This window comes from Perca flavescens, chromosome 15, assembly GCF_004354835.1.
Source record: "Perca flavescens isolate YP-PL-M2 chromosome 15, PFLA_1.0, whole genome shotgun sequence".
In the NCBI taxonomy this organism is placed as follows: domain Eukaryota; kingdom Metazoa; phylum Chordata; class Actinopteri; order Perciformes; family Percidae; genus Perca; species Perca flavescens.
The window spans coordinates 21,198,485-21,223,898 of NC_041345.1; the positions used below are offsets into that span (position 1 = coordinate 21,198,485).

General features: G+C 36.7%; 2 protein-coding genes and 1 long non-coding RNA gene across 3 annotated transcripts; 2 read left to right on the forward strand and 1 right to left on the reverse strand.

Moving 5' to 3' along the window:
- Positions 1 to 5,161: 5,161 nt before the first annotated feature.
- LOC114569333 (uncharacterized) lies at positions 5,162 to 9,152 on the forward strand. The gene is made up of 4 exons (XM_028599158.1): positions 5,162 to 5,730; positions 6,264 to 6,821; positions 6,901 to 7,020; positions 8,023 to 9,152. Exons 1-4 carry the CDS (start codon positions 5,663 to 5,665, stop codon positions 8,999 to 9,001), a joined length of 1,725 nt encoding a protein of 574 aa, XP_028454959.1. The 5' UTR covers positions 5,162 to 5,662; the 3' UTR covers positions 9,002 to 9,152.
- LOC114569336 (uncharacterized) lies at positions 7,412 to 17,411 on the reverse strand. The gene is made up of 3 exons (XR_003694396.1): positions 17,296 to 17,411; positions 16,380 to 16,472; positions 7,412 to 8,887 (listed from the first exon to the last, which is right to left on the reverse strand). It is a non-coding gene; the product is annotated as an uncharacterized LOC114569336 (long non-coding RNA).
- Position 17,412: 1 nt separating this feature from the next.
- Positions 17,413 to 25,036, forward strand: LOC114569332 (uncharacterized). Its single transcript, XM_028599157.1, has 5 exons — positions 17,413 to 17,490; positions 17,592 to 17,659; positions 19,271 to 19,867; positions 19,945 to 20,064; positions 23,691 to 25,036. The coding sequence occupies exons 2-5, from the start codon at positions 17,646 to 17,648 to the stop codon at positions 24,709 to 24,711; spliced, it is 1,752 nt and encodes a 583-aa protein (XP_028454958.1). The 5' UTR covers positions 17,413 to 17,490; positions 17,592 to 17,645; the 3' UTR covers positions 24,712 to 25,036.
- The last annotated feature ends 378 nt before the right edge of the window (positions 25,037 to 25,414 follow it).

Genomic DNA, 25,414 nt, shown 5'->3' on the forward strand with positions numbered 1-25,414 from the left:
ATGCCAAAATCATTAAATATTATATCAGGTCAGGGAGCTTAGAGGGATAAGAGAATGATGGGGAGACAGAAGGTTGAGTGTTCAAGTCTTACATGTCTTAGAAATATTTTAGGTCCATTATACTAAGTGAAAGAGGCAAATGATGAAAACATAAACATGTATGTCAGGTCAGATAGCTTAGGGTGATAAGAGAGACATTGGAAGATGGAGGGTTGAATGTTCAAATCCTGGATGATGCTATTGGTTTCAAGACCTACATTACAGAAATGAAGAACTCAAAAACATGAAGAGAACATTTTTGTTTCTGTTACTCTCTTATTACTATTTTTGACATGCTATTCTATGACTCTTTTATCACTTTTTTTGACATACTATACTGTGACTTTTTTATCAATTATTTCGACATACCATAGTATGACTTTTTTTTATCACTTTTTAACATACCGTACTATGACTTTTTTAGACATACAATACTGTGACTTTTTATCACTTTTTTCAACAAACTGTACTATGACTTTCTCGACATACTATACTGTGACTTCTTTCGACATAATATACTATGACTTTTTTATCACTTTTTTCAAACTGTACTATGACAACAACAAACATGCCACAGGCATGAAATTTGTGACAGGTCATGGAGCTTAGAGGGATAAGAGAATGGTTGGAAGACAGACGGTAGGAAGGTTGAGTGTTCAAGTCACGTGTTTTAGCAGTTTTTGAGGTCCGACATATTAAGTGAAACACCCAAATGATGAAAACATAAACACATATGTCAGGTCAGATAGCTTAGGGTGATAAGAGAAGGATTGGAAGACGGAGGGTTGGGTGTTCAAATCCTGGATAATGCTGTTGGTTTCAAGACCTACATTATAGGAATGAAGAATATAGAAAGATGAAGATAAGAGTCGTGTTCCTGTCACTTCTCTTATTACTTTTTTCAACATGCTTTACTATGACTCTTTCGTCACTTTTTTCGACATACTATAGTATGACTTTCTTATCACTTTTTTCAACTATGACTTTTTTTATCACAATTTTCAACATACTTACACTATCACTTTTTTCGACATACTATGATATTTTTGACATACATGGCTTTATCACTTATTTCAACATTCTATACTATGACTTTTTCGATCTAATACATTATGAATTATTTAGCACTATTTTCGACATACTATACTATTAAAGACAGAAGGTTAAGTGTTAAACTCTTATGTTAGAGGAAGTTAGCTTAGAGGGATAAGAGGAAAAAATGGAAGATAGATGGTTGGGTGTTCAAATCCTAGATGATACAATTGGTTTGAAGACCTACATTACAGGAACAAAGAATACATGAAGATAAGAGTTGGGTTCCTGTCACTTCTTTAATTACTTTTTTCGAAATGATTTACTATGATGATGGAATTCAGAAGGTTTAGTGTTCAAATCCTACATGTATCAGTACGTTTTGAGGTCCTATACACTGAGTGAAAGAGACTAACATGCCACAGACACAGTTTTTATATTAGATCAGATGGCTTGGAGGATAAAAAAAAGGCTCCAAAGACAGAAGGTTGAGTATTCAAGTCCTACATGTCTTAGCAATTTTTTGAGGTCCAACATACTAAGTGAAAGAGGCAAACGATGAAAACGTTTTCTCAACATACTATACTATGACTTTTCTCGACAATCTATACCAGGGATGTCAAACTAATTTTCCCTAGGGGCCACACTGGAAAAAGAGAAAGGGCCAGACATGTGGAGTTTATTGACGTGCTTTTGTTACTGCATGTCACTTTTTTTTTTTTTTTTTTTTACATTTTGGTAGCTTTTTTCCAATTTTTTTTTTTTTGTTACAACTTTTTTGTGGCTTTTTGTTGCATTTTTGTTGACATGAAGCTCTACAAAAGTCATCAAAAGAGTTCCTTAGCCATCACTAAATTTAGCAAATCAAGCAAAAACAATGATTCATTTTTGTTTCACAGCCTGAATATGAAAACTCTCTCTGTTTCTCGGGGAATTTCTGAGTCTCAGAGTCGGCAAATCTGCCAAATTCTGCTTTGAATGTCAGGTAATTACAGTTTAAAAAACAATGTCCTGTGTTTTTGGTTTATTGCACAACTAGGAGGGCCAAATCGATTGTGAACCTAGATTGATATATGGGCCGGATCTAAATCTGCAAGGGGCCGGATTTGGCCCGCGGGCCTTGAGTTTGACACATGTGATCTATACTATTACTTTTTATCACTTTTTTAGACATACTATACTGTGACTTTTTATCACTTTTTTCAAAAAGACTTTTTTGGACACACTATACTATGACTTTTTCTGACATACTATACAATTACTTTTTTATCACTTTTTTGACATACTATACTATGACATTTTTTATCTTTTTCCGACATACTATACTATGACTTTTTTATCACTTTTTTGGACACACTATACTATGACTTTTTTGGACACACTATACTATGACTTTTTTGGACACACTATACTATGACTTTTTTATCACTTTTTTGAAATACTATACTATGACATTTTTTATCTTTTTCGGGCATACTATACTATGACTTTTTTATCACTTTTTTCGACATACTATATTATGACTTTTTTAATCACTTTTTTCGACATACTATACCAGACTGATCTCATTAAATGGTGTATGTATGACAATTCGTATGCCATTATTGGCATGTTATCAACACGCATACTCGCTTTTTAGCATTTTTATCAATGCCGTTTGGCCTCCATTGACAGTTTTTCTTTTCCTAAACCCAACCTGCGTTTCCTAAACCCAGCCTAGTGATGGTCAAATGAAGCTTCGGAAACCAAGTCTTTATTTTCTGAGCTCACTAGATGGCGCTCTCTGTTCAAAGAAAAGGTTAAAGGAATGGCAATTTAGTGTGTTTTCAAACCTTTGTTGAACAGAGAGCGCCATCTAGTGAGCTCAGAAAATAAAGACAGTGGTTCGCGAAGCTTCATTTGAACATTACTAACCCAACCCCGTTCTTCTTTTCTTAATCCCAACTGTTTCAACTTTTCCTAAACCCAACCCGCATTTCTTTAACTGTCTGTGCGTGTGACGTTTCCGAACCCCAACCGTAGCCTCGCGATATCACGTAGCCTCGCGATATCACGTAGACTCGCAATATCACGTAGCCTCACGATATCACGTAGCCTCACGATAACACGCCACGTGGCTTTAGAAAGTCGCTTGTATGTTTACGCAAAGTCATGATATCATGTTGTCTATACTATGACTTTTTTATCACTTTTTTTACATACTATACTATGACTTTTTTCGACATACTGTAGTATGACTTTTTTCAACATGCTATAATTTTAATCTTTTTTCGACATGTTCAAAATGTTCAAGTCCTATATGTCTCAGCAATTTTTGAGGTCCAACATACTAAGTGAAAGAGGCAAATGATGAAAACATAAACATGTATGCCAGGTCAGATAGCTTAGGGTGATAAGAGAAAGATTGGATATTAAGTGTTTTTTTCGACATACTATACTATGACTTTTTATCACTTTTTTGAAATACTATACTATTACTTTTTTCAACATAGTATTCTATGACTTTTTTATTACTTTTTTCGACATACTACACTAAGAATTTGTTGTTACTTTTTTCACCATACTATACTATGACTTTTTTTGACATACTATACTATGACTATTCATGACTTTTTTTCGACATACCAACAACAAACCATAGTATGCTACTGGTGTCTTGTGGTTTGGAGGTAAAGTGGTTGCTCTATGTTCACAAAGTTGGCAGTTCATTCCCAGGCTAATATGCTTAGAAAGAGTTTTTATGACTTTTTTTTGACAAACTATACTATGACTAATCATCAATCATACAATACTACTGGTGTCTTGTGGCTTGGAGGTAGAGTGGTTGCCCCATAACCACAAGGTTGGCGGCTTATTCCCAGGCTAATACAATTAGGATAGTGTGAACTGAAGACCAATATCTTTTCAACTATGACTCTTTTTAGACATATTATACTATGACTTTTTTCACCATAGCAAAGTTTCACCAAAGTGCCCTTTTTATTTGTCCCTAATAAATTTAGCTAGCTAACTAGATATTTGAACAAAGATTTACTTAAACTGCTTATGTTATGGTAGCTTGCAATGCTAATACTATTCGCTGATGCTAATCGCTAGCTAGCTAGTTAGCATAAAAAATACAATATCATTTAGCTATTTAGCATAATTAATTTTCCAAGTCATATATTAGTTGATAATATTTTAGTTTAGGATAATTAAGGTAAGAAAAAAAAGGATAATTAAGGTTTTTAGATTCATATGAAATGGAAGTTCGTTAGGGTTTACCCAGGCTAAGCTAAATCATCAATAGAGTAAGAATGGATTCAACTTCAGGTGAAAGGCAGCAGTTACCTGCCAAGGAAGCAGAGCCGCATGGACTGTATCATCCACTTCTCTGATGAGGATTCTGACTCAAACGTGGTGTCACCTCATAATCTGGACTCATGGAAAACTTTGCTGAGGGCGGCAGAAATCAGAAATTTTGGACTTAGCCAAAAACTTGTGTGAGAGAGATATTCCACCAGTGCAGTATCATCACTTGCTAAACTACACTGTATTATATGAAACATGCTTAAGATTGCACTAATGTATACATGTACATCTTAACCCAAACAACGTTGGTTAGCATACAACAAACAAAATGTGTGTTAAGTATTTAAATAATTATTTGATTGTAATAATAATACTCACCTAAATAATTGTCTACATACCACTTTGATTGATTATTGTGAATGCTCTAATTAATAAATGTAAATAAATAGTGATTTGCTTGTAATGACTTTCCTGTTTAGTTTTAACAGCTAGCATCTTGCCATTGTCCAATGAGCTCCTGGCACTGTGAAGTTTTTTTGTAATTATTTTTGTGAGATTTATTTGCTCCCCCTGACCTATAGGAACATCACTCTTTCTGTGGTCCAGGACCTCCTGATTTACAAATGAACTACTGAATATAACACATGAAAGGTACCAAACTCACACAGTAATGTAAAATCTATTCCCCAGTCTAAAATATGTAATTTTACTTTTTCTTCACAACTATCTGGGGATCCCCATGAATGATCTTGCGACCCTCCTGAGGGCCCGATCCCTATGTTGAGAACCACTATCTATTGGTCCATTATATACTGTCTATGGTACCAGCCTTTTATATATGTCAATGGTACCAGCACGGATGTTTTGGATGATTGTACCTCCTCGTCTCCTTGATCCCATGGATGGCTTATCCGTCAGTCGATCTCAGCACAGGACGTCCCAAAAATGCATCTGCCGCGAGGAGAAGAAACGAGGTTTGGACACAGTGAGAAACTATATATCCAAAGCAGTTCTCCCTGCTACGATACAGGACTGGACACACTAAAACTCAAAGCATCTATCAAACTTTGACCTGTGGCTGGCAGTAATATGCTTAGCAGCGTATACTGCCTGAATGATTTTTGGGAGGTGTGGTGCCTCCGAAATTAATAAATCACCTGACTGCCGAGCCTTAAACGAGTTTACCACATTCAGATCAGAAATTGTTGAGGTGGGTGGTTCAACCTGCTGAGTGTTGTCGAAAAAAGGAAAACGAAACCAAACAATGTGAGCTGTTGTCGTTTTGTCAGTTAACGAGCGGATGTCCAATCTTGAAATATTTTCGAACCGAAGACCACAGACCAAGAGGAGAAACATGTCTGCTGCAAGGTAGTCCTACAGAGTCTTTGAGCTGCTTTTGCATAGAAAGGAGAGAAAGTGTAATGTTTATGATTTATAACATGGGACGTTATGTGTCTTACATTTGTTTATTGAGTCCACAAGGGGGCGCTTTAGTTTCATTGTTGTATTGAGACCATACACACATATATATATATATATATATATATATATATATATATATATATATATATATATATATATATATATATATATATATAAGGTTGAGACTGCAGAAGCGAGGAAGTGGTCAGAAAAACCAAGATGGCGGAACAGAAAATCTAAAGGATTGTAACGGAGATTTAGAAGTTCACTAAAGAGTCTAAAAGCTACTTTGCTGTATACATTAAATGCTATATGAAGACGTTAAATAAATCTGACATTTGAGTATTTTTTTAACCTTCAGTCATGATACAGTTTATGAGGATGCACTTTTATGAACTACTGTCACAGAACAAACCTAGGGTTTTGCTCAGTTTAAATTTGTTTTGAAATCTCACAAACTGGATGATGTTTTGTTACAGAAAGGAACTCCAGGAGGCCTTGTGCTGCTACACCGAAGATACCCTCATCTACATCGACACAGTGAGAAAATTCTGTGAGAGGAAACCCAAATGGATGCTTGGGAGGGAGACAGAGTTGGAAATGATGTGGGACATCAAAGACAGGGCTGACAACAAAGGTGAGGGCTTTTGGGAATATATGAAGAGCAAGGCGACCCAGGTGACTGCAGACAGCAGGCGTGCAGAGCTGGAGACGGAGCTGGCTGCTGTGCTGAAGGACACTCTGAGAGGCCTGGAGAAGCTCAACTGCTTTCTGGATGCTGTGGAGAATCTTTCGGTCACCTCACTTCATGTGTTCATGGAGGAGAACCAGGTGTTCCATCTGCCAGAAGGGATCAGTCCTGAACATGTTCAGGTTGTCATCTCTGCTGCACGGATAATCTGCCCTCATCTCCTCGAGTTTAAAAGCGATACAAGTGTTTTCTTCCTTCCTAAACTTCAGAATGTGGAAGTGCTGGCATATCAGCTGGACAGTTACATAAAGACCACCCAGAAAATCTGCGAGAAGTTAGAGAAAAGGTATACTTTAATTTCTTCAAAATAATATACATATTTTGCTAAAAAAAGATCTGTTTTATTAACTAACTTTGTTTCATAGCTCCTTAAGTGACTTTTACCTGGAGATGAATAATGAATCTCTGGTGGACCTCGATGTGGATTTGTCTGAAGATGACATACAAAGGATGCTTCATCACATTAATCAGCTTGATGAAATCAGGTATGATTATGATGTATGTATTTTGGCCCCAAATGTCATGTCAACACAGATGTGCAAGTTGTTATGAGTAGCAGTAATGTAAATGTAGACATACAGTCCAAAATGATAAATCTTTTTGGACTTTTTTTTAAGTTCTTTTTTTTGCATGGATCGGCACAACATGTTCCCCAGAGGAGAAATCTTTGATTTTGGTGATTCTCTGGCTTTTCCTCTAGGACCACCAAGAGGTCAAACATATCATTTGTCCAGTAATTGTAATACTGCAATTTGTCCTGCAAAACTTAAAACATTCCCATCAACCTCAGATTTACTGTCTTTTTAGTGCTAATTAGCAAACACTGACACTACCACACACAACAACACTAACAGTGTTAGCATGCTAATACTCTAAACTAAGATGGTGAACATGGTAAACATTTTAGCTGTCTGCCTTCAGCATGTTAGCATGCAAACGTTAGCATTTGACTCAACAAACCGCTGTGCCTAAGCACAGCCTCACAGAGCTGCTTTATTTACCAGTCATGACAACACTGGTATTGTTTTCACCTTCTGAGTCTGAGTCTGTGTGTGTGTCATCACGGCAAAATGTGGTCCGGGGAGACACAAAATAACAAAATAAAACAAGAAAAAAGTTGATGAGAAGCTCGAGACACAGCAGCAGGGCTGTGGACTATCTAAACAAGAGGCAAAATTATTATAATTCACAACTCATGATTTTTATAATGAACTGCATAAACTCAGAAATGAATGGATACTTTGATTGTAAATTATGGTTCTTGTCTATCAGGAGTTAATACCCCAGTCTATTTTGTAGTTTATTTTATGAAATGTCACTTTTCCTTATTTCAGTTTTATGTAGATTATACTGCTTCTTGTAGCCTCCCCTATGTGTGTTCCAAAAAACAGATCCCAAATACATTATTTTCCTACTGAATTTTAAAGTAACATACTGATGTGTCATCTTATTTAGTCTTTCCTATTTTCTTCTTTTCTCTTCATCAGGATGAACCAGAGCTTCCGTATGGTGTTCTTGTATCAGGACGAGCCGTGTTCTGACTTCATCGATATGTTCAGCGAGCGACAGCCCCGGATGCTGCAGTTCCTAAAAGACCTGGAGGAGAATGCTGTTCAGCTCGACAGGATGAACACGGGGGCAAGGATCTCCAGTGTGGCTGGCAGCTCAGTGGGGGCAGTTGGAGGTGTGCTTTCCATCATTGGTTTGGCATTAAGTCCTGTAACAGCTGGAGCGTCTTTAGTGCTGACAATGACTGGGGTAGGGCTGGGAATTACCAGCGGAGTCAACAGTGCTGTCACCACTGCCACAGAGATTGGAGTAAACGTTACACAACAGAAGAAAGCCAGTGAAGTCTTCCAGAGCTTCATGAAGGATATGCATGATCTGCAGGATTGTCTGAAGGTTGAGATCAAAGAGGGAACCAGCCCGATAGATGTGGTTGTGGGAGTTGGCAAGGTGATTTCAAATGCTGCCTCTGCTGTAAAGATGTTAAAAAGTGAGGAGCTGATTGCAAGTGCTGGCAAAGTGGCAGTGCAGGAAGTAAAAGCCTTACGTAATGTGCCCAGGGTGGCAGCAGATATCCCAGATATCGGACAGGCAGCAGTCAAAGGGCCTCTTGCTCTCTCCAAGTCAGCCAGGGCCGGGCTCATCGGGCTCAATGCTCTTTTCCTCGGCATGGATATCTTCTTCATCTGTAAGGACAGCATCAGTCTGGCCAAAGGCAGCAAATCTGAAGTCTCTCAGTTCATCAGAGCCAGAACTGCACTTTGGCGCTCAGAATTGGATTCATTGCAGAAGATCCATGACTTCCTGTGTGAAGGTCAGCTGACATCAGAGGAAAACAAAGCTATCCTGGAGACCCCATTTTATCCAGAGAAGGAGATGAAGAAAGAAAGAAAAACAGAAATGGAAATTAATTTTGATGAAGTGGATGAAAAACAAAAAATGTTTTGTGTAATACAGTAGTGCTCAGTAAACAGAGACAATTACTGCATTTGTGGCAACAATCACAATGTGACAACTCTGACACTTTGATCAGATATGACATTTATTTAAACTCTGCTTACAGTTCACCGTTCAGCATTAAACGTTTCGTATTAAACACATTTTTCTCATACAGTCTGTCTGAATAGATCTGTATTCATCCTCTGCCTGAAATGCTCCATTTGTAGCGCATGTCTCTTCCAACCCCCCTCCCAAAATAGCCCAGTCTGCTCTGATTGGTCAATGTTTCAGGATCTTTCGCGTCTGCATGTCTGCACAACGAATGCAGTCGGCACTGTAGCAGCACTTTCTATCCATCTATCTATCTATCTATCTATCTATCTATCTATCTATCTATCTATCTATCTATCTATCTATCTATCTATCTATATACAGTTGTGTTCAAAATAATAGCAGTCCAACATCACTAACCTCATAAATCAAATTTTTTGGTAGAAGTAATATTTCTACATGGCAAATAATTTACTAGTAAGTGTTGTAGAGTCATAGAAAATCAACAGACCCAACAGTCATGACATGCATGCTGCTCATTCTGTTTAATTGAATCTGTAATAGAAAGGGGCATGTACAAAATAGTGAGATTAGAATAGTTGATTCTGTGAAGACACAGGCGTCAATTATGGCCCATATTTAAGGAAGGAAGGAAGCAAATGATGTGCATGCTGGATATAGTGCATTTCACACTGAAATACTCAGGACTTTGATTAAAAAGTTGATTGGAGAGGAGAAAACATATAAAGAAGTGCAAAAAACTATAGGCTGCTCCTCCAAAATTATTTCAAATGCCTTGAAATGGCATCAAAAGCCTGAACGACATGGGAAAAAACTGTCAACTACCTTTCGAATGGATCGAAGAATAGCCAAAATGGCAAAGGCTCAACCAATGATCAGCTCCAGGAAAATCAAAGAAGACTACAGTTACATGTGAGTACTGTCACGATCAGAAGAAGGCTGTGAAGGAAAGCTATCAGCTAGAAGCCCCCGCAAAGTCCCATTGCTGGAAAAAAAGACATGTACTGAATAGGTTGAAATTTGTCAAAGGACACATTGACTAGCCAAGGCAGAATTCTGTGGACTGATGAGAGCAAAATTGTTCTTTTTGGGTCTAGGGGCCGCAGACATTTTGTCCGACGACTCCCATGCACTGAATTCAAGCCACAGTACTGTGAAGATCGTAAAGCATGGTGGTGCAAAAATCATGTTATGGGGATGTTTCTCATACTGTGGTGTTTGGCCTATTTATCGCAAACCAGGGATCATGGATCAGTTTCAATACATAAAATTACTTGAAGAGGTCATGTTGCCTTATGCTGAAGAGGAAATGCCTTTGAAATGGGTCTTTCAACAAGACAATGACCCAAAACACACCAGTAAGTCTTGGTTCCAGATGAACAAGATTGATGTTATGGAGTGGCCAACCCAATCCCCAGACCTCAATCCCATAGGTGACATCAAAAATACTGTTTCTGAGGCAAAACCCAGTAATGCAGAGGAATTGTGTAATGTAGTTCAATCGTCCTGGGCTGGAATACCTGTTCACAGGTGCCATGAATTTGGTCGACTCCATGCAACACAGATGTGAAGCAGTTCACAAATAATGGTTATGCAACTAAATATTAGTGCAGTGATTCAAAGAGACATTTTTCAGTTTATACAGTAAATGTTTGAGTTTGTAAAGAAAAATCCAAATACTGCTATTTTTAGGAACAGCCTAATATTCCTTTTTCTTCACTTTCTGTAAAGGTATAACACAAACTTGATCAATTTTGGTCATGTTTTGATTTAGAATTGAATGTGCAGTCTTTCCAATGCATTGCTATTATGGAATTAAAAGCTATTCTAAGGATTTTGAGCATTATTCACTTTTTTAAATCACACTGCTATTATTTTGAACACAACTGTACTATATATATATATATATATATATATATATATATATATATATATATATAGTACAGTATACACCCCAATTCTTTTACTTTTCTATTAAAATTTTAGCAGTTCAAGTCCAATGAATAGCTTGAAATGGTACAAAGGTAAGTGGTGAACTGCCTGAGGTTAAAAAAAAAAGTAAGGTTACCTAAAACTGAAAAATAATGTAAATTTCAGTATTTTACAAAAAATGGGTAAACAATGTAAAGCTGTTCTGCAGAAATGGAGCTTGATCAAGCTTTGAAAGTTGGTGCTACCAATTCCCACAGGTGTTCAACTTGTCTGGATTACTTACAACCCCCTCTGTTTGTATAAAAGTATTGTTGGAACACACTGTGGTACTGTACCTTCGTGAGCATTATATGAACAGTATTGTACTGCAGAAAGTAGTGTGTTGCTATAAAAATGGCGGGAAAAAGGCAATTAACAATGGAAGAGAGACAGCCCATCATAACACTTAAGAATGGTCTTTCCTACAGAGAAACTGCGAAGAAAGTCCAGGTGTCAGTGAGGACAGTATTCTTCATCATCAAAAGGCACTTAGAAACTGGGGGAAACTCTGACAGGAAGAGGTCTGGCAGACCCAAAGCCACAACAGAATCAGAAGACAAGTTTCTGAGAGTCAACAGCTTGCGTGATAGGCGGCTCACAGGACAACAGCTTCAAGCACAGCTTAATAGTGCTCGTAATAAGCAAGTCTCAGTTTCAACTGTAAAGAGAAGACTTGGAGCTGCAGGTCTGATAGGTCGAGTTGCAGCAAGAAACCATTGCTAAGACGTCAGAATAAGAAAAAGAGGCTTGCCTGGGCCAAGAAACATTGTCAATGGACTACTGAAGACTGGAAGAAGGTGTTATGGACTGATGAATCAAAATTTTAAATCTTCTGTTCATCACGCAGGAGTTTTGTACGCCGCCGAGTAGGCGAAAGGATGGTTCCTCGGTGTGTGACATCAACTGTCAAACATGGAGGAGGAAGCGTGATGGTCTGGGGCTGTTTTGCTGGATTCAGGGTCGGTGATTTGTACAGAGTGAAAGGCACCCTGAACCAAAACGGCTACCGCAGCATTTTGCAGCGCCATGCAGTACCCTGTGGTATGCGCCTAGTTGGTCAGTGGTTCATCCTACAACAAGATAATGACCCAAAACATAAGTCCAAGCTATGCCAGAACTACCTTAGCAAAAAAGAACAAGATGGTAAGCTTAAAAACATGGAGTGGCCAGCACAGTCACCAGACTTAAACCCCATTGAACTGGACAGAAGAGTGAAAGCAAAGCAACCTACCGGTACAAGTGCCACACATTTATGGAAACTTCTGCAACAGAGTTGGGAGGAACTTTCTGAAGAATATTTGATTTCCATTGTAGAAAGAATGCCACAAGTGTGTTCAGCTGTTATATCTGCCAAAGGGGGCTACTTGGATGAGTCAAAAATTTAGAATACATTTTGTTTTATAAATTGATTTCATGATTTCTTTTTTAACTTAAATTGTTCATTTGTTCTTTCATTTCAGAGTACAATAAGACATTGAACTGCATGAATTTCAATAAAAACCTGGAAAAATTGGGGTGTTCTAAAACTTTTGACCGGTAGTGTGTGTATATATATATATATATATATATATATATATATTAGTACAGTTGTGACATCACAACCCTACAGAAGTCCATGTGTTGGAAGTCCTGATGGCTTGTTTAAAGGTACCATTTCTGAATATTTTTCTGTGGATTTAGCGTTTTGATACTTTCACATTTCTTTAGCACCTTAACCTGCCTTAAAATCTAAAGGAATGGCAATCCATCTAAAATGTATCTTTGAGGAATGATAAATGATTTTGAAAAATTGAACTGAAGTTTAATTACATTTTAATTCTAGAGTTGCCTTTTTGCTGCCATATAAAATTGTTTATGCTGAAATACATTCTGTATGATCTGTATTGTTCATATGTGTAATTCAATCTGTAAATTTTCTTACACAAATAAAAAAATCAATTCAAAAAAGTTTTTTCTGTATTGCTTACTGAGCTTTGCAACCTCACCTTTAAAATTCTAAAAAAAATTTTACTTTCATTTAATCCCTCGTAATGATAATACCTGAAGCTCAGTTCAGATGTGACAGAAAATACGTAGTGTGGAGGCCACTTCCTGAAAAAAGTGTGGTTAGATATAATAAGATAAGAGTTTATACTGCGGAGACATAGTCAGAGCCATAAATAGGAATACGTCTGTAAAAAAATAAAAAAGCAAGACAAATGTGGAAATATAAAGAGAAAAATAAAAAAGTAAAAAATATTTTTGGACATAAAATAAAATAATACATATAATTGTGGAAATACAAAGGCAACTAATTAACTAGTTAAATAATAATAATAAGCCTTTCTAATTTTTCTGATTTATTTGTTTATTTATTTCTGTATGTATTTATTTGTATACTCTATGTCAATCAACTGAAGACCTTCCCAAAGCCAGTTGATTGACAGCTGTGCCCTTCAGGGAAAAGCAAAAGCCATATGAGAATATGGGAAAATAAAGAGATAACTAAATATATTCAGAAAAAAATAGAGCAATCTATATAGCTATATACTTTTTTTATATTTTATATTTTTTTATATTTTTCAAATTAAATATTTATTAATTAAATGAACAAATAAATAAAAGGAAATGCTTATAACTATTTATTTGTACTTTATTTGTTTTATATTTCCACAGATGTTAATTATTCTTTCATTTATTTGTCTTTATTTCCACATTTATTTATTCTTTTTATTTATTCCTCTTTTATTTCCACATTTTCTTCGACACAGTAAAAATGATGGTACTGTACTGATGAGTAATGTTGGTAAAGATGTCCTCTTTTAGATTTATGTTGCATTTAACTACACAAGAATATGAAAACAAAAAGTAAAACATGAATATAATTTGGTATGTTTTGTATAGGGCTTTGTGTTAAGAACGTTGTTAATTTACAGTTGTGTATTACTGACTGTATGTGAATAGCACACTGCTTCTTGTGTTTAGGCAACACAGTCTCACTCGTTGGTTTAGGCTATATGTACAAGTGAATACACTAGTTAACCTGAGTCCATGCCCCGATGCGAAGGAATAGGGTCTGAATGGTTAAGTGTTCTTTATTTGTCACTAAGTGTTTGATGACCTGAATGGGGCACAGGGCTTCTTACATCACATGCTCATGCCAGGATATGTTTGTTTACTAATAAAGTGAAATTATATCCCAATCTTTAGTACTTTGCATGTATTCTGTGTCATAGGGTGGTGTCATTCTATAACACCAACTGCTATGAAGCTTTGTGAAATATTTGGAAATTGTTTTCAAGTCACTACATGGCAGTAAATTAAGTGAATATGTAAAACCTTCCATACCATCATACATGTAGACTTATAGTAGAAGTGGAAAAAGTACTCAGATGTTTCTTAAGTAAAAGTAGAAATGCCACAGTATAAAAATACTTAATTATGAACAAAAGAACTGAATTCAAAATGTTACTCAAGTAAAAGTAAAGAAGACTTATCAGAAAGTATTCATTATGCAGAATGGCTCCTTTCAAAGTGTTAAAAAATATATTATTCTGTTTTGATCACTAAATAATACATGTAAGAGCCTTTTTAACGTTGAAGTTTATCAATGTGGAGCCACGTTCAGATACTTTGTATACTACTGGCTAGATTAGTATAATATAGCATCATATCATATAAATATGTTTTGTTAAATGTAAAAAGTAAAAACTGTGAAATAAATGTAGTGAAGTAGTAAAACGTACAATATTTCATTCTGAAAAGTACAAGTCAAAATTGTACTACACTAAGTCAATATAGAAAGGGAAAAGGACGGGAGCAGTCAGATGCAGAAAAGGGAGAAAATGTCTTATTAATTTATTAATTATAAGAGACTTCAGAGCAGCTGTTAATTTACACCTTTTTGTGTTCTTGAAGTTATTGAGTGCCATTATTTGTGCACATGTGTGCTCTCCACATTGCTTTACTAATTATACCTCCAAAGCAGAACAGTGTTTGACTCTGTTTGACTCTTTGTTGTTTTTGTCCTTGCAATTCAATCAGGACAGCTTAGGGAAATGGAATTGCTGCTGCTATGCATCAGTGCAATGACTGTCAATGTTACACCCATGTATGGTGTTTTATTTTTTCTAATTTTATGTGACATGCATGTACTGTATTACTATTTATGTTTTTATACAATATATAATCTTTCATCAGATTCTTTGGCTTCAACTTGATAGTCATGCTAATTACTGTCACCCACTCCTGCAAATGAATAAAAACATCCTTCATTCAATTCAATTCACATCGACAGATATATATATCTACAGTTACTTGAAATACACCTTGTATTTCTATCTGGTTCTCCTTTATCCCATCCATCGTGGCTGAGCTGGTACGGAAGAGGACAGAGCACAGCTGGCACATGAAACAAAGACAGAACATCTGAGGGGATTAGCTGCTCGGAGGACTTTGAAAAAGGGAACGTCAGACAGAGGAACACCACAAGCGAGAAACAAGCCAGGCTTATCACACAGCACCAAAAAACACTTTAAGGTAAGATGAAACTTGAATTTTCTCCTTTGGTGTGATGGAATGCTTCAGAGAAGAGAAGACAGACAGAATGATGGCTATTATAGTTTCCTTTGTGTATCATGGCTAAAAAGGTGCTGAATGGAGATTTGAGATTCATACTGAGGAGCCTTCATAAAGAAATATTTCTTTATGCTGGGCCGGCCTTCTTGTTGCTACTGCTCGAGGCCTGGTCTCTATTTCTTTATAATGTCTACTTTTTATTTGATGGATTTGGATGAACCCAGAGGAGTTACTAACTCTGGTAACAAAAAAACATTTAATCAATTCCTCATGCATTTATGCTTTGGTGTTATGTCTAGATGTTGACAAGCTTTTGATTTGACTGTAATGACACCTGGGGAGGTTATTGGTTGATGGTAAGAGATGAATCTCCAGAGGAGAGGCATGCTATATGTAGCACCTTTCAAAAGCAAGGCCATCCAAAGTGCTGTATATAAGACTTAAAAATGCATTAAGACGAGATATCAAATAAACAAAAGGAAATATAAAAAGAGTAAAAACTAAATTAAATAAAAGTTACAGTGCACAGCAATATATGAATCTTTAAATTGAAATTAATACAAAGCAGTGGGAAAAGGAAAGGTTTAGAAGAACTGAGAGTTGCATCTCATGTTTTTTTGTTCTTACCTGGCTAGAAGGGGTGAGATGGAATTAAGATCATACACTCTCTCTCTCTTTCTCACACACACACATACACACACACACACACACACACACACACACACACACACAATTTTCTTTATTTGCCATTTAAAAACTTGTGTCTCTCAGTTTGTACTTATCAGATATCAGAACGTACTCAGATTCGGAGACGACATCCCTGGCTGGAGGATCTTGGCACAGACATCACAGGGATTTATGGGAAGCCTTCGGGGACAAGTAGCTCAGCGATCTGGCGAAATATGGAATTGTTTAGTCCTCTTCCCTGTTCTCTCATGTATTCCAACTGTTGACTGAGCAGCTGAAACTCTTGTACTTGTGTGCTCTAGAGAGGAGGCATCATTTGTTAAAAAAAAGAGAAAGAAATCCAGCACTCTATCTTGTCTCATGCACTTTATCTGCCCCTGCCTTTCTGCAATTCTCCATTGTCCTCAGAACTCTGGGCCTGAGCTTGTACTTTCCACGGAGGAAACAAAGAAATCAAATTGAGAGGGCTATACATTTTGTAAAAAAAAACAGGTATTCGTTTTGCTTTCCTCTTCTTCCACCTCTTCTCCTCAAAGCAGCTGATTCAACATATGTCAAAGCACAAATGTCTGTTTTGTGTATTAGCTAAATAAGAACTTATTTTTATGAGAAAGTCTATAATTCACCTCACTCTTCAGTGAAAGGGACCATCTGTGTATTTTGTAAGTAGAGAGGATCATTTCCGTAAACACTAAATGTTAATATTTTCCATAGAACATGCATCTGTGTCCTTCATACTGTATTACCACAACATGCTATACTACATATTTTAAAAGGTAGCCTACAGCTAGATCAACTAGTTTATTTACTGTGGGGTGATTCATCTGTATCAATGCCTCTTTATGAAATGATTGCGAGGTTTTTTAGCCTATCGAAACTGCAGAGTATGCTATTAATCACAGTTGTCAAATAAATGTAGCAGTGTGAAAAGTAATATTTTCCTCTGAATAGAATGGAAGTAGAAGTCTAATTTAGTATTAAAATGAAATACTCAAGTATAAGTGTTTTACAGTCGTAAGCACACTCACTTCAATCTTTGGGTCCTATCATCTGGTAGGCCTAACGTGTATATTTCCGACAGGACATGAAGGCAGCATCAGGAAATATGCTCGACCAAGTGCTATATGGTTGCAAAAACAGTTTCAGGCTCAGCCTGCTGATGTGGAGAAAGGAAAACGAAACCAAACAGTGAGCTGTCGACGTTTTGGCAACAAAATTCTTCAGTAAGGGATTTTAGCAGATTCAGTCAACACATGAGTTGCGAGCGAGCGATAGAACGATCAGATGTCCAATTTTGATCTATTTTTATTTTAAAACCACACAGGTAATACGGTGAGGCCACAATAAGGAACTGAAACAACAAACCGAGAGGAGAAACATGTCCGCTGCAAGGTAAAGAGTTTAAATAGTTGAGCTGCTTTTGCACAGAAATGAGAGAAAGTCTGTAGTGACAGCAAAGTGTCAACTAAGGTCAAATAAGTAGGCTGGGCTACTATTAGTATTAAATAGGAATGTAGAAATCCATATTGTATCATATTAAGGCAACAAATAGAAGCAATGCTTAGCTTTCGGTTTGTCAACCATTGTAGGCTATATCATCAATGTAAAATTATTTCACAGTTTAAAATATAATCCAAGGAAGGTTAATAAATTCAAGGGCAACTGATTTGAAGGTTTTAGAAGACGTTTCGTCTCTCATCTCATCCTCAGTTCATGAAATGCGTCTTCAAGAACCTTGACTAAGTCCAGGTGCCCCTGAATGTAACCTTCCTTGGATAGCCTACCATGAACCTTCACAGACCTATCAAATATAAAATACTGCACATTATTGTTCCCAAAGAATATGTAGAACACCGCCCAAAGATGGGAAAAGAATGAAGTTTTCTGAAACCTTGACCTCATTATCTTATAATGTTTGATCCTACCAATTTTACCTACATTTGTTATGTAGCCTAAATGGGGATGTAAGAATCATGTTAGGCCTACAACAATAATAAATGAAAACTAAAATAATAGAATAACCGCTATTAATTTCCATATGATTCTTTGTCAAAGCCACAGGGAGCCACTGGAGAGGGGCTAAAGAGCCACATGGGTCCTACCGCTACCTTAAACCTTAAACCTTAAACCCATCAATAAACCTTTTGTGCTCTGGTCACATCTTTGGGCCAAATCGTGTAAATGCTACAAAAAACACTCACACACACCCTGAATTATGAAGAGCAGTGGTTTAATGTTTGGCTTGTGACCCATAAAACAAAGCAATGTTAATGGTTGTTGTCTATGGATTATGACTTTTTTCCTGTTTCATCTGAATAACTTTGTAGCCCTCAAAATACATATTTCACGAGTAAAAAAAAAAAGATCACAGGAACATATGAAGACATGAATTAAAATATCCAAAGTATACATATTTTTTCCTTCTTTTCCAACCTGTTGATTATCCTACAACTCCTAAATTTCTCATTGTGTCTCTTTGTAGTAGGTTTTAGTTGTTGTGTCACTTTGTAGTCATTTTGCATTGCTCCTCAGCTGTTTTAAACTTTACTAATGCTATTGTGCTTTATTTAAATATTACAACAAGCAAATGGATTTGGTTGTCAGATAGTTGATAAGAGTAAAGTCTAAGATAGAGATGTTTATAAGGTTTAGGGTTAAAGCAAACAAACAAAGAAGACATCTAAACTTTCAACTGAGCTCGATACTTTCCACCAAGAAATGTTAAAGGTCTCATGGCATGAAAATGTCACATCATGAGGTTTTTTAACATTAGCATCCAAAGAGCACCATGTCATGGGACCTTTTTTACAATCATTTCAAACAGAAGCCTTTGGCCCGGGGACGCAATAGGCCAAGAGCCTTTGCTAGGTTTTATTTAGTGGTTACTGCCAGATCTCTGTCCCAAACTGTCACAGAACAAACCTAGGGTTTTGTAATGTGAGACCAACTCCACCACAACAATTTGTTTTGAAATCTCACAAACTGGATGATGTTTTGTTACAGAAAGGAACTCCAGGAGGCCTTGTGCTGCTACACCGCAGATACCCTCATCTACATCGACACAGTGAGAGAATTCTGTGACAAGAACCCCAAATGGATGCTTGGGAGGGAGACAGAGTTGGAAATGATGAGGGACATCAAAGACAGGGCTGACAACATCGACCTAAGCATCGGCCATGTTAGACAGTCAAAGAACAAAGGTAAGGCCTTTTGGGAATATATGAAGAGCAAGGTGACCCAGGTGACTGCAGACAGCAGGCGTGCAGAGCTGGAGACGGAGCTGGCTGCTGTGCTGAAGGACACTCTGAGAGGCCTGGAGAAGCTCAACTGCTTCCTGGATGCTGTGGAGAATCTTTCGGTCACCTCACTTCATGTGTTCATGGAGGAGAACCAGGTGTTACATCTGCCAGAAGGGATCAGTCCTGAACATGTTCAGGTTGTCATCTCTGCTGCACGGATAATCTGCCCTCATCTCCTTGAGTTTAAAAGAGATGCAAGCAACTTCTTCCTTCCCAAACTTCAGAATGTGGAAGTGCTGGCATATCAGCTGGACAAATACATAAAGACCACCCAGAAAATCTGTGAGAAGTTAGAGAAAAGGTAAACGCACATTTCTTCAAAATGAAAGGCACATTTTGAAAAATAAAGATGTTTTATTAACTAACTTTTTTTCATAGCTCCTTAAGTGACTTTTACCTGGAGATGAACGATGACTCTCTGGTGGACCTTGATGTGGATTTGTCTGAAGATGACATGCAAAGGATGCTTCATCACATTAATCAGCTCGATGAAATCAGGTATCATTTAGCCATGTATGTATTTTGGCTCCAAATGTCATGTCAACACAGATGCTAGATGTTATTAATGAATGTAATGTAAATGTAGACATGTAGCTTGTTATCTTGTTTACGGCATGGGTCGGCACATAGGGAGCGAGGAGATGTTGCGTTTCTGCGGTACGATAAACTAATTGTCTGCCCTGCCTTCCAAAGAAAAGACCAAGATAAGCCCACAGACGGACCAAGCAGATCATAAAGGTAGTCCATATGTAGGCTACCTATTGATTATAGTTGCCTGTTACACAAAATCATCTGAACATGTCTACTGACAAATTACCTAAAGGCTTAGTATTGGCACAAATTAACATCTGCAGCCTTAGAAATAAAACGTATGAATTGTTCCTCTTTTTGCAGTCTAATAAGGTCGATGTTTTGGCTGTTTCAGAGACTCATTTGGACTGTTCATTTGATGATTCAGATGTGGCTCTGGACGGCTTTTCTGTATATAGGAAGGATAGAAATAGGTTCGGTGGAGGGGTGGCAATTTATATACGTGACCACTTTCCAGTAAAAAAAACACTATGATCTTAACCAACAGTGAGGCTATATGGCTTCAGGTGCAACTGCCGCACTTGAAGCCTATTTTGATTGGCTGTTGTTACAGGGCTCCAAGCTCTACAATACAGAATTTTGACTGCTTATGTGCCATGTTGGATAGGGCTACAGAGGAAACTAGAGAAGTGTATTTAATGATTATTTTATTAACAAGACCTCTAAGCTCAGAGAAAACATGGACACTACTGTTAAATACAACTCAGAAGAGCTTATAAGAAATTGTTTCATGAGGGGTAAAAATTGTGCTTTTGAATTTCATGAGATTAATGTTGATGAAGTAGAGAGATTGTTGAACGTGCTGGAAGATGATAAGTCTGCAGGTATTGACCCACCTAGACTGTAAATTGTTGAAAATATTTGCATCCAAATCTGCCTGTCATATTTTTAATAGAAGCTTGATCAGCAGTGTTTGTCCAACATTATGGAAAGAAGAAAAGATTTTTCCTATTCCAAAAGACAAAAAGTCAACTTTTAATGGTCCAAACAGCAGGCCTATCAGTATCTTGCCTGTACTTAGTAAACTTTCAGAAAAAATTGTGTCCGTGCAAATTCAAGATTATCTTTCTATAAATGGTTTAACATCTATGTTCCAACATGCATATAGAGCTGGTCACTCTACTGGTACCGCTATGTTACAAATGTCTGATAGCTGGCTTACAGTAATTGATCGGTCAATGCTTGTGGGCACAGTTATGTTAGATTTAAGTGCTGCTTTTGATGTGATTGATCATGATCTCTTAATCTGTAAACTTATTTGTTATGGTTTTAAACACTCAGCTATTTTGTGGTTTAAAAGTTACCTGTCCGGTAGATCACAGAGAGTATATTACAATGGCACTTTTTCAAATAGCAAGGCGTTAGACTGTGGTGTTCCACAGGGGAGTGGCCTTGGGCCTCTTCTTTTTGCAGTTTTCACCAATGATCTGCCTCTTGCTATTGGGAAAGCAAATGTTACAATGTATGCAGATGATTTTACCCTCCATTATGGCGCATCCACATGTTATGAGCTTAATCAGGTTTTATCTAGTGAGCTCAACATCGTACTTAATTGGATAATATCAAACTAAATTGTGCTAATGCATTAAAAACAGTCTGTATGATATTTGGCTCTAAACATAAATTAGCACATGGGCCTGAATTGAATCTTGTAGTTGCAGGCAAATCTATAAAACAAGTAAATAAAGTTAAGCTTCTAGGACTACGGCTTGATAGTGCATTGTCATGGTCAGATCACATTGACTATATAGTTACTAAGATGGGCAGAGCAGTTGCCATCACAAGGAAATGCTCACCATTTCTACCCTCTTTTTTTACTAAGGCAAATTGTTTGCTCTTTAGTTCTCTGCCACTTGGATTATTCCTCAGTAATCTGGTCATCTGCTTCAAAAACCCTATTTAGAAAACTTCAAGTATCACAAAACAAAGCTGTCAGACTTGTTCTGAAGTGCAATTCTAGGTCCAATGTTGTTAAAATGCATGAATGTCTTAAATGGTTGAGTGTTGATAAAAGACGTCAATATGCTTACTTTGTTGCACTTTTGAGTTATTCAAACTCAGACACCATCATTTATTTTTGATAGCATAACTTACAGTTCAGATATCCATACCTATTTAACAAGAGGAGCCAGTAAGGGGCAGATGATTTTACCTTTGCCAAAATCTAATAACTTGAAAATAACTTTCATTTATAGAGCAAGTTCTGTGTGGAATAAAATTCCAAGTAACATTTGTTTTATTACAGGAAAGGTATATTTTAAAAAGAAAGTCAAATCTTATCTTCATTTAAATTACTTATCATGACGTTTCTGATTGTGTGGAGAAAAAATGTTTGATTTTTGTCTATTTTAATGTGATCTACCTTAATGTTAGCCATGTAATATATTGTAATATATAACTTTGTTTTCAAGATATTTCTTTATTCTGTTTGTTATTGTTTTTATTTTATTTTAATTGTAATTTTTCTTCTTGTTATCTAGTTTTCTAAGCCGATATTGTTGTATATATTTTCTTTGTTTAAATGTTGTTTAAATGTTGTTTGTCTGAATGTTGTTTTGGACCCCAGGAAGACTAGCTGGTCGTCTAGGCGTCAGCTAATGGGGATCCTTATAATAAATACAAATACAAAAATACAAATACATGTGCACAACTTGTTCCCCAGAGGAGAAACGCTTGACTTTGGGGATCCTCTGAGCTTTTTTCTACCACCACCAAGAGGTACAACATAAAATGTGTCCAATACTTTGATTTATGACCAAATTCCTGCAAAAACCAATAACATTCCCATCAACCTCAGATGTATTGTATGTCTAGAGCTAATTAGCCAACCTTAGCATGCTAACACTCTAAACTAAGATGATGAACATGGTTAACATTATACCTGCCTGCCATCAGCAGGTAAGCATTGTCATTGTGAGCATGTTAGCGTGCTGACGTTAGCAATTGGCTCAAAGAGCTGCCGTGCTTAAGTATAGCCTCACAGAGCTACTAGCAGTCAAGTTATTTATTGTCATATGCACAACAATACAAAGAAGCAGTCGTTGGCAATGTATATGTAAGATCTCAGGCTCCTTCCAACAAAGCTAATACATATACATAGGCTATAAAAAAAGATTCAAACAAACCAACAAAAATGCATAACAAAATAAAACCGGAAAATACAAAGTTGAAGAGGAGCTAGGGACACAGTACCATGGCGGTTTTTTAGCACAACTAAAGGAAATTAGAGGCAAAATTATACTATTATTCATAACTCAAATTAAAGATTTCTATAAGGAACTTTTTGATAGTGAATACAGCACCTTAGGTTATGGATCTTGTCCAGCAGGGGTTAATACCTTTAGTATATTTTGTAATTTATTTAATCAAATATTGCTGCTTATTTCACTTTTATGTTGATTATATTTTTTCTTGCAATAACAAAACAGATCCCAAATATAATATTTTCATATTGAATTTTAAAGTAACATTCTAACCTATGAGATGTGCAATCCTATTTATTCTTTATTGATTCTTGATTTTCTCTTCATCAGGATGAACCGGAGCTTCCGTACGGTGTTCTTGTATCAGGACGAGCCGTGTTCTGACTTCATCGATATGTTCAGCGAGCGACAGCCCCGGATGCTGCAGTTCCTAAAAGACCTGGAGGAGAATGCTGTTCAGCTCGACAGGATGAACACGGGGGCAAGGATCTCCAGTGTGGCTGGCAGCTCAGTGGGGGCAGTTGGAGGTGTGCTTTCCATCATTGGTTTGGCATTAATTCCTGTAACAGCTGGAGCGTCTTTAGTGCTGACAATGACTGGGGTAGGGCTGGGAATTACCAGCGGAGTCAACGGTGCTGTCACCACTGCCACAGAGATTGGAGTAAACGTTACACAACAGAAGAAAGCCAGTGAAGTCTTCCAGAGCTTCATGAAGGATATGCAGGATCTGCAGGATTGTCTGAAGGTTGAGATCAAAGAGGAAACAAGCCAGATAGATGTGGTTGTGGGAGTTGGCAAGATGCTTGGTAAAGCTGGTGCTATTGGAAACGGCATTGATTCTATTGTTGATGCTGCCTCTGCTGTAAAGATGTTAAAAAGTGAAGAGCTGATTGCAAGTGCTGGCAAAGTGGCAGTGCAGGATGTAAAAGCCTTACGTAATGTGCCCAGGGTGGCAGCAGATATCCCAGATATCGGACAGGCAGCAGTCAAAGGACCTCTTGCTCTCTCCAAGTCAGCCAGGGCCGGGCTCATCGGGCTCAATGCTCTTTTCCTCGGCATGGATATCTTCTTCATCTGTAAGGACAGCATCAGTCTGGCCAAAGGCAGCAAATCTGAAGTCTCTCAGTTCATCAGAGCCAGAACTGCACTTTGGCACTCAGAGTTGGACTCATGGCAGAAGATCCATGACTTCCTGTGTGAAGGTCGGCTGACATCAGAGGAAAACAAAGCTATCCTGGAGACCCCATTTTATCCAGAGAAGGAGATGAAGAAAGAAAGAAAAACAGAAATGGAAATTCATTTTGATGAAGTGGATGAAAAAACAAAAATTAAAGCGAAACAAATTGTGTAATACAGTAGTGCTCAGTGAACAGAAACAATTAGCCTACTTCATTCATGTGCCTTTATGCTAACCAATTCATGTCAATGTATTAAGATTCAAACTGTAAATCATTGATCAGCATCAAACATAATTTAAGTCTATATGTAATGCATTATATGTATCATTCAGTAATACATCGTATTAAGAATAATTTTAAGTGAATGATAAAATTACTACTTAACACTAGAAATGCCATTTCCAATTATTCAATCAGTGTGATTTACCATAATCAGTGTCTTATAAATAAGAGCAGAGCACAATACTCTGATTATTTTGTATTAGAAAAATGTTTTTAAGGTGCTTTTTCTATATGTTATATATATATATATATATATATATATATATATATATATATATATATATATATATATATATATATATATATATATATATATATATATATATATATATATATATATATATATATATATATATATATATATATATATATAAAAAACATACTGTATATATAATTATCTACTCATTGTTCTTTTTTCAGATAATAGATAAAATGTCTTTATTGGTTTTTGTCTCATTTCTGCTGCTACATTTGTGATTTATTTTTTGGAAAATGCTATGATAAATTTAAAAAGAAATAAATATGTCAAAAAAAGAAAAAAAGCCCAAATCCATGATGCTGATTTCTGTGCATGTGCACTGGGTCACACTTGTG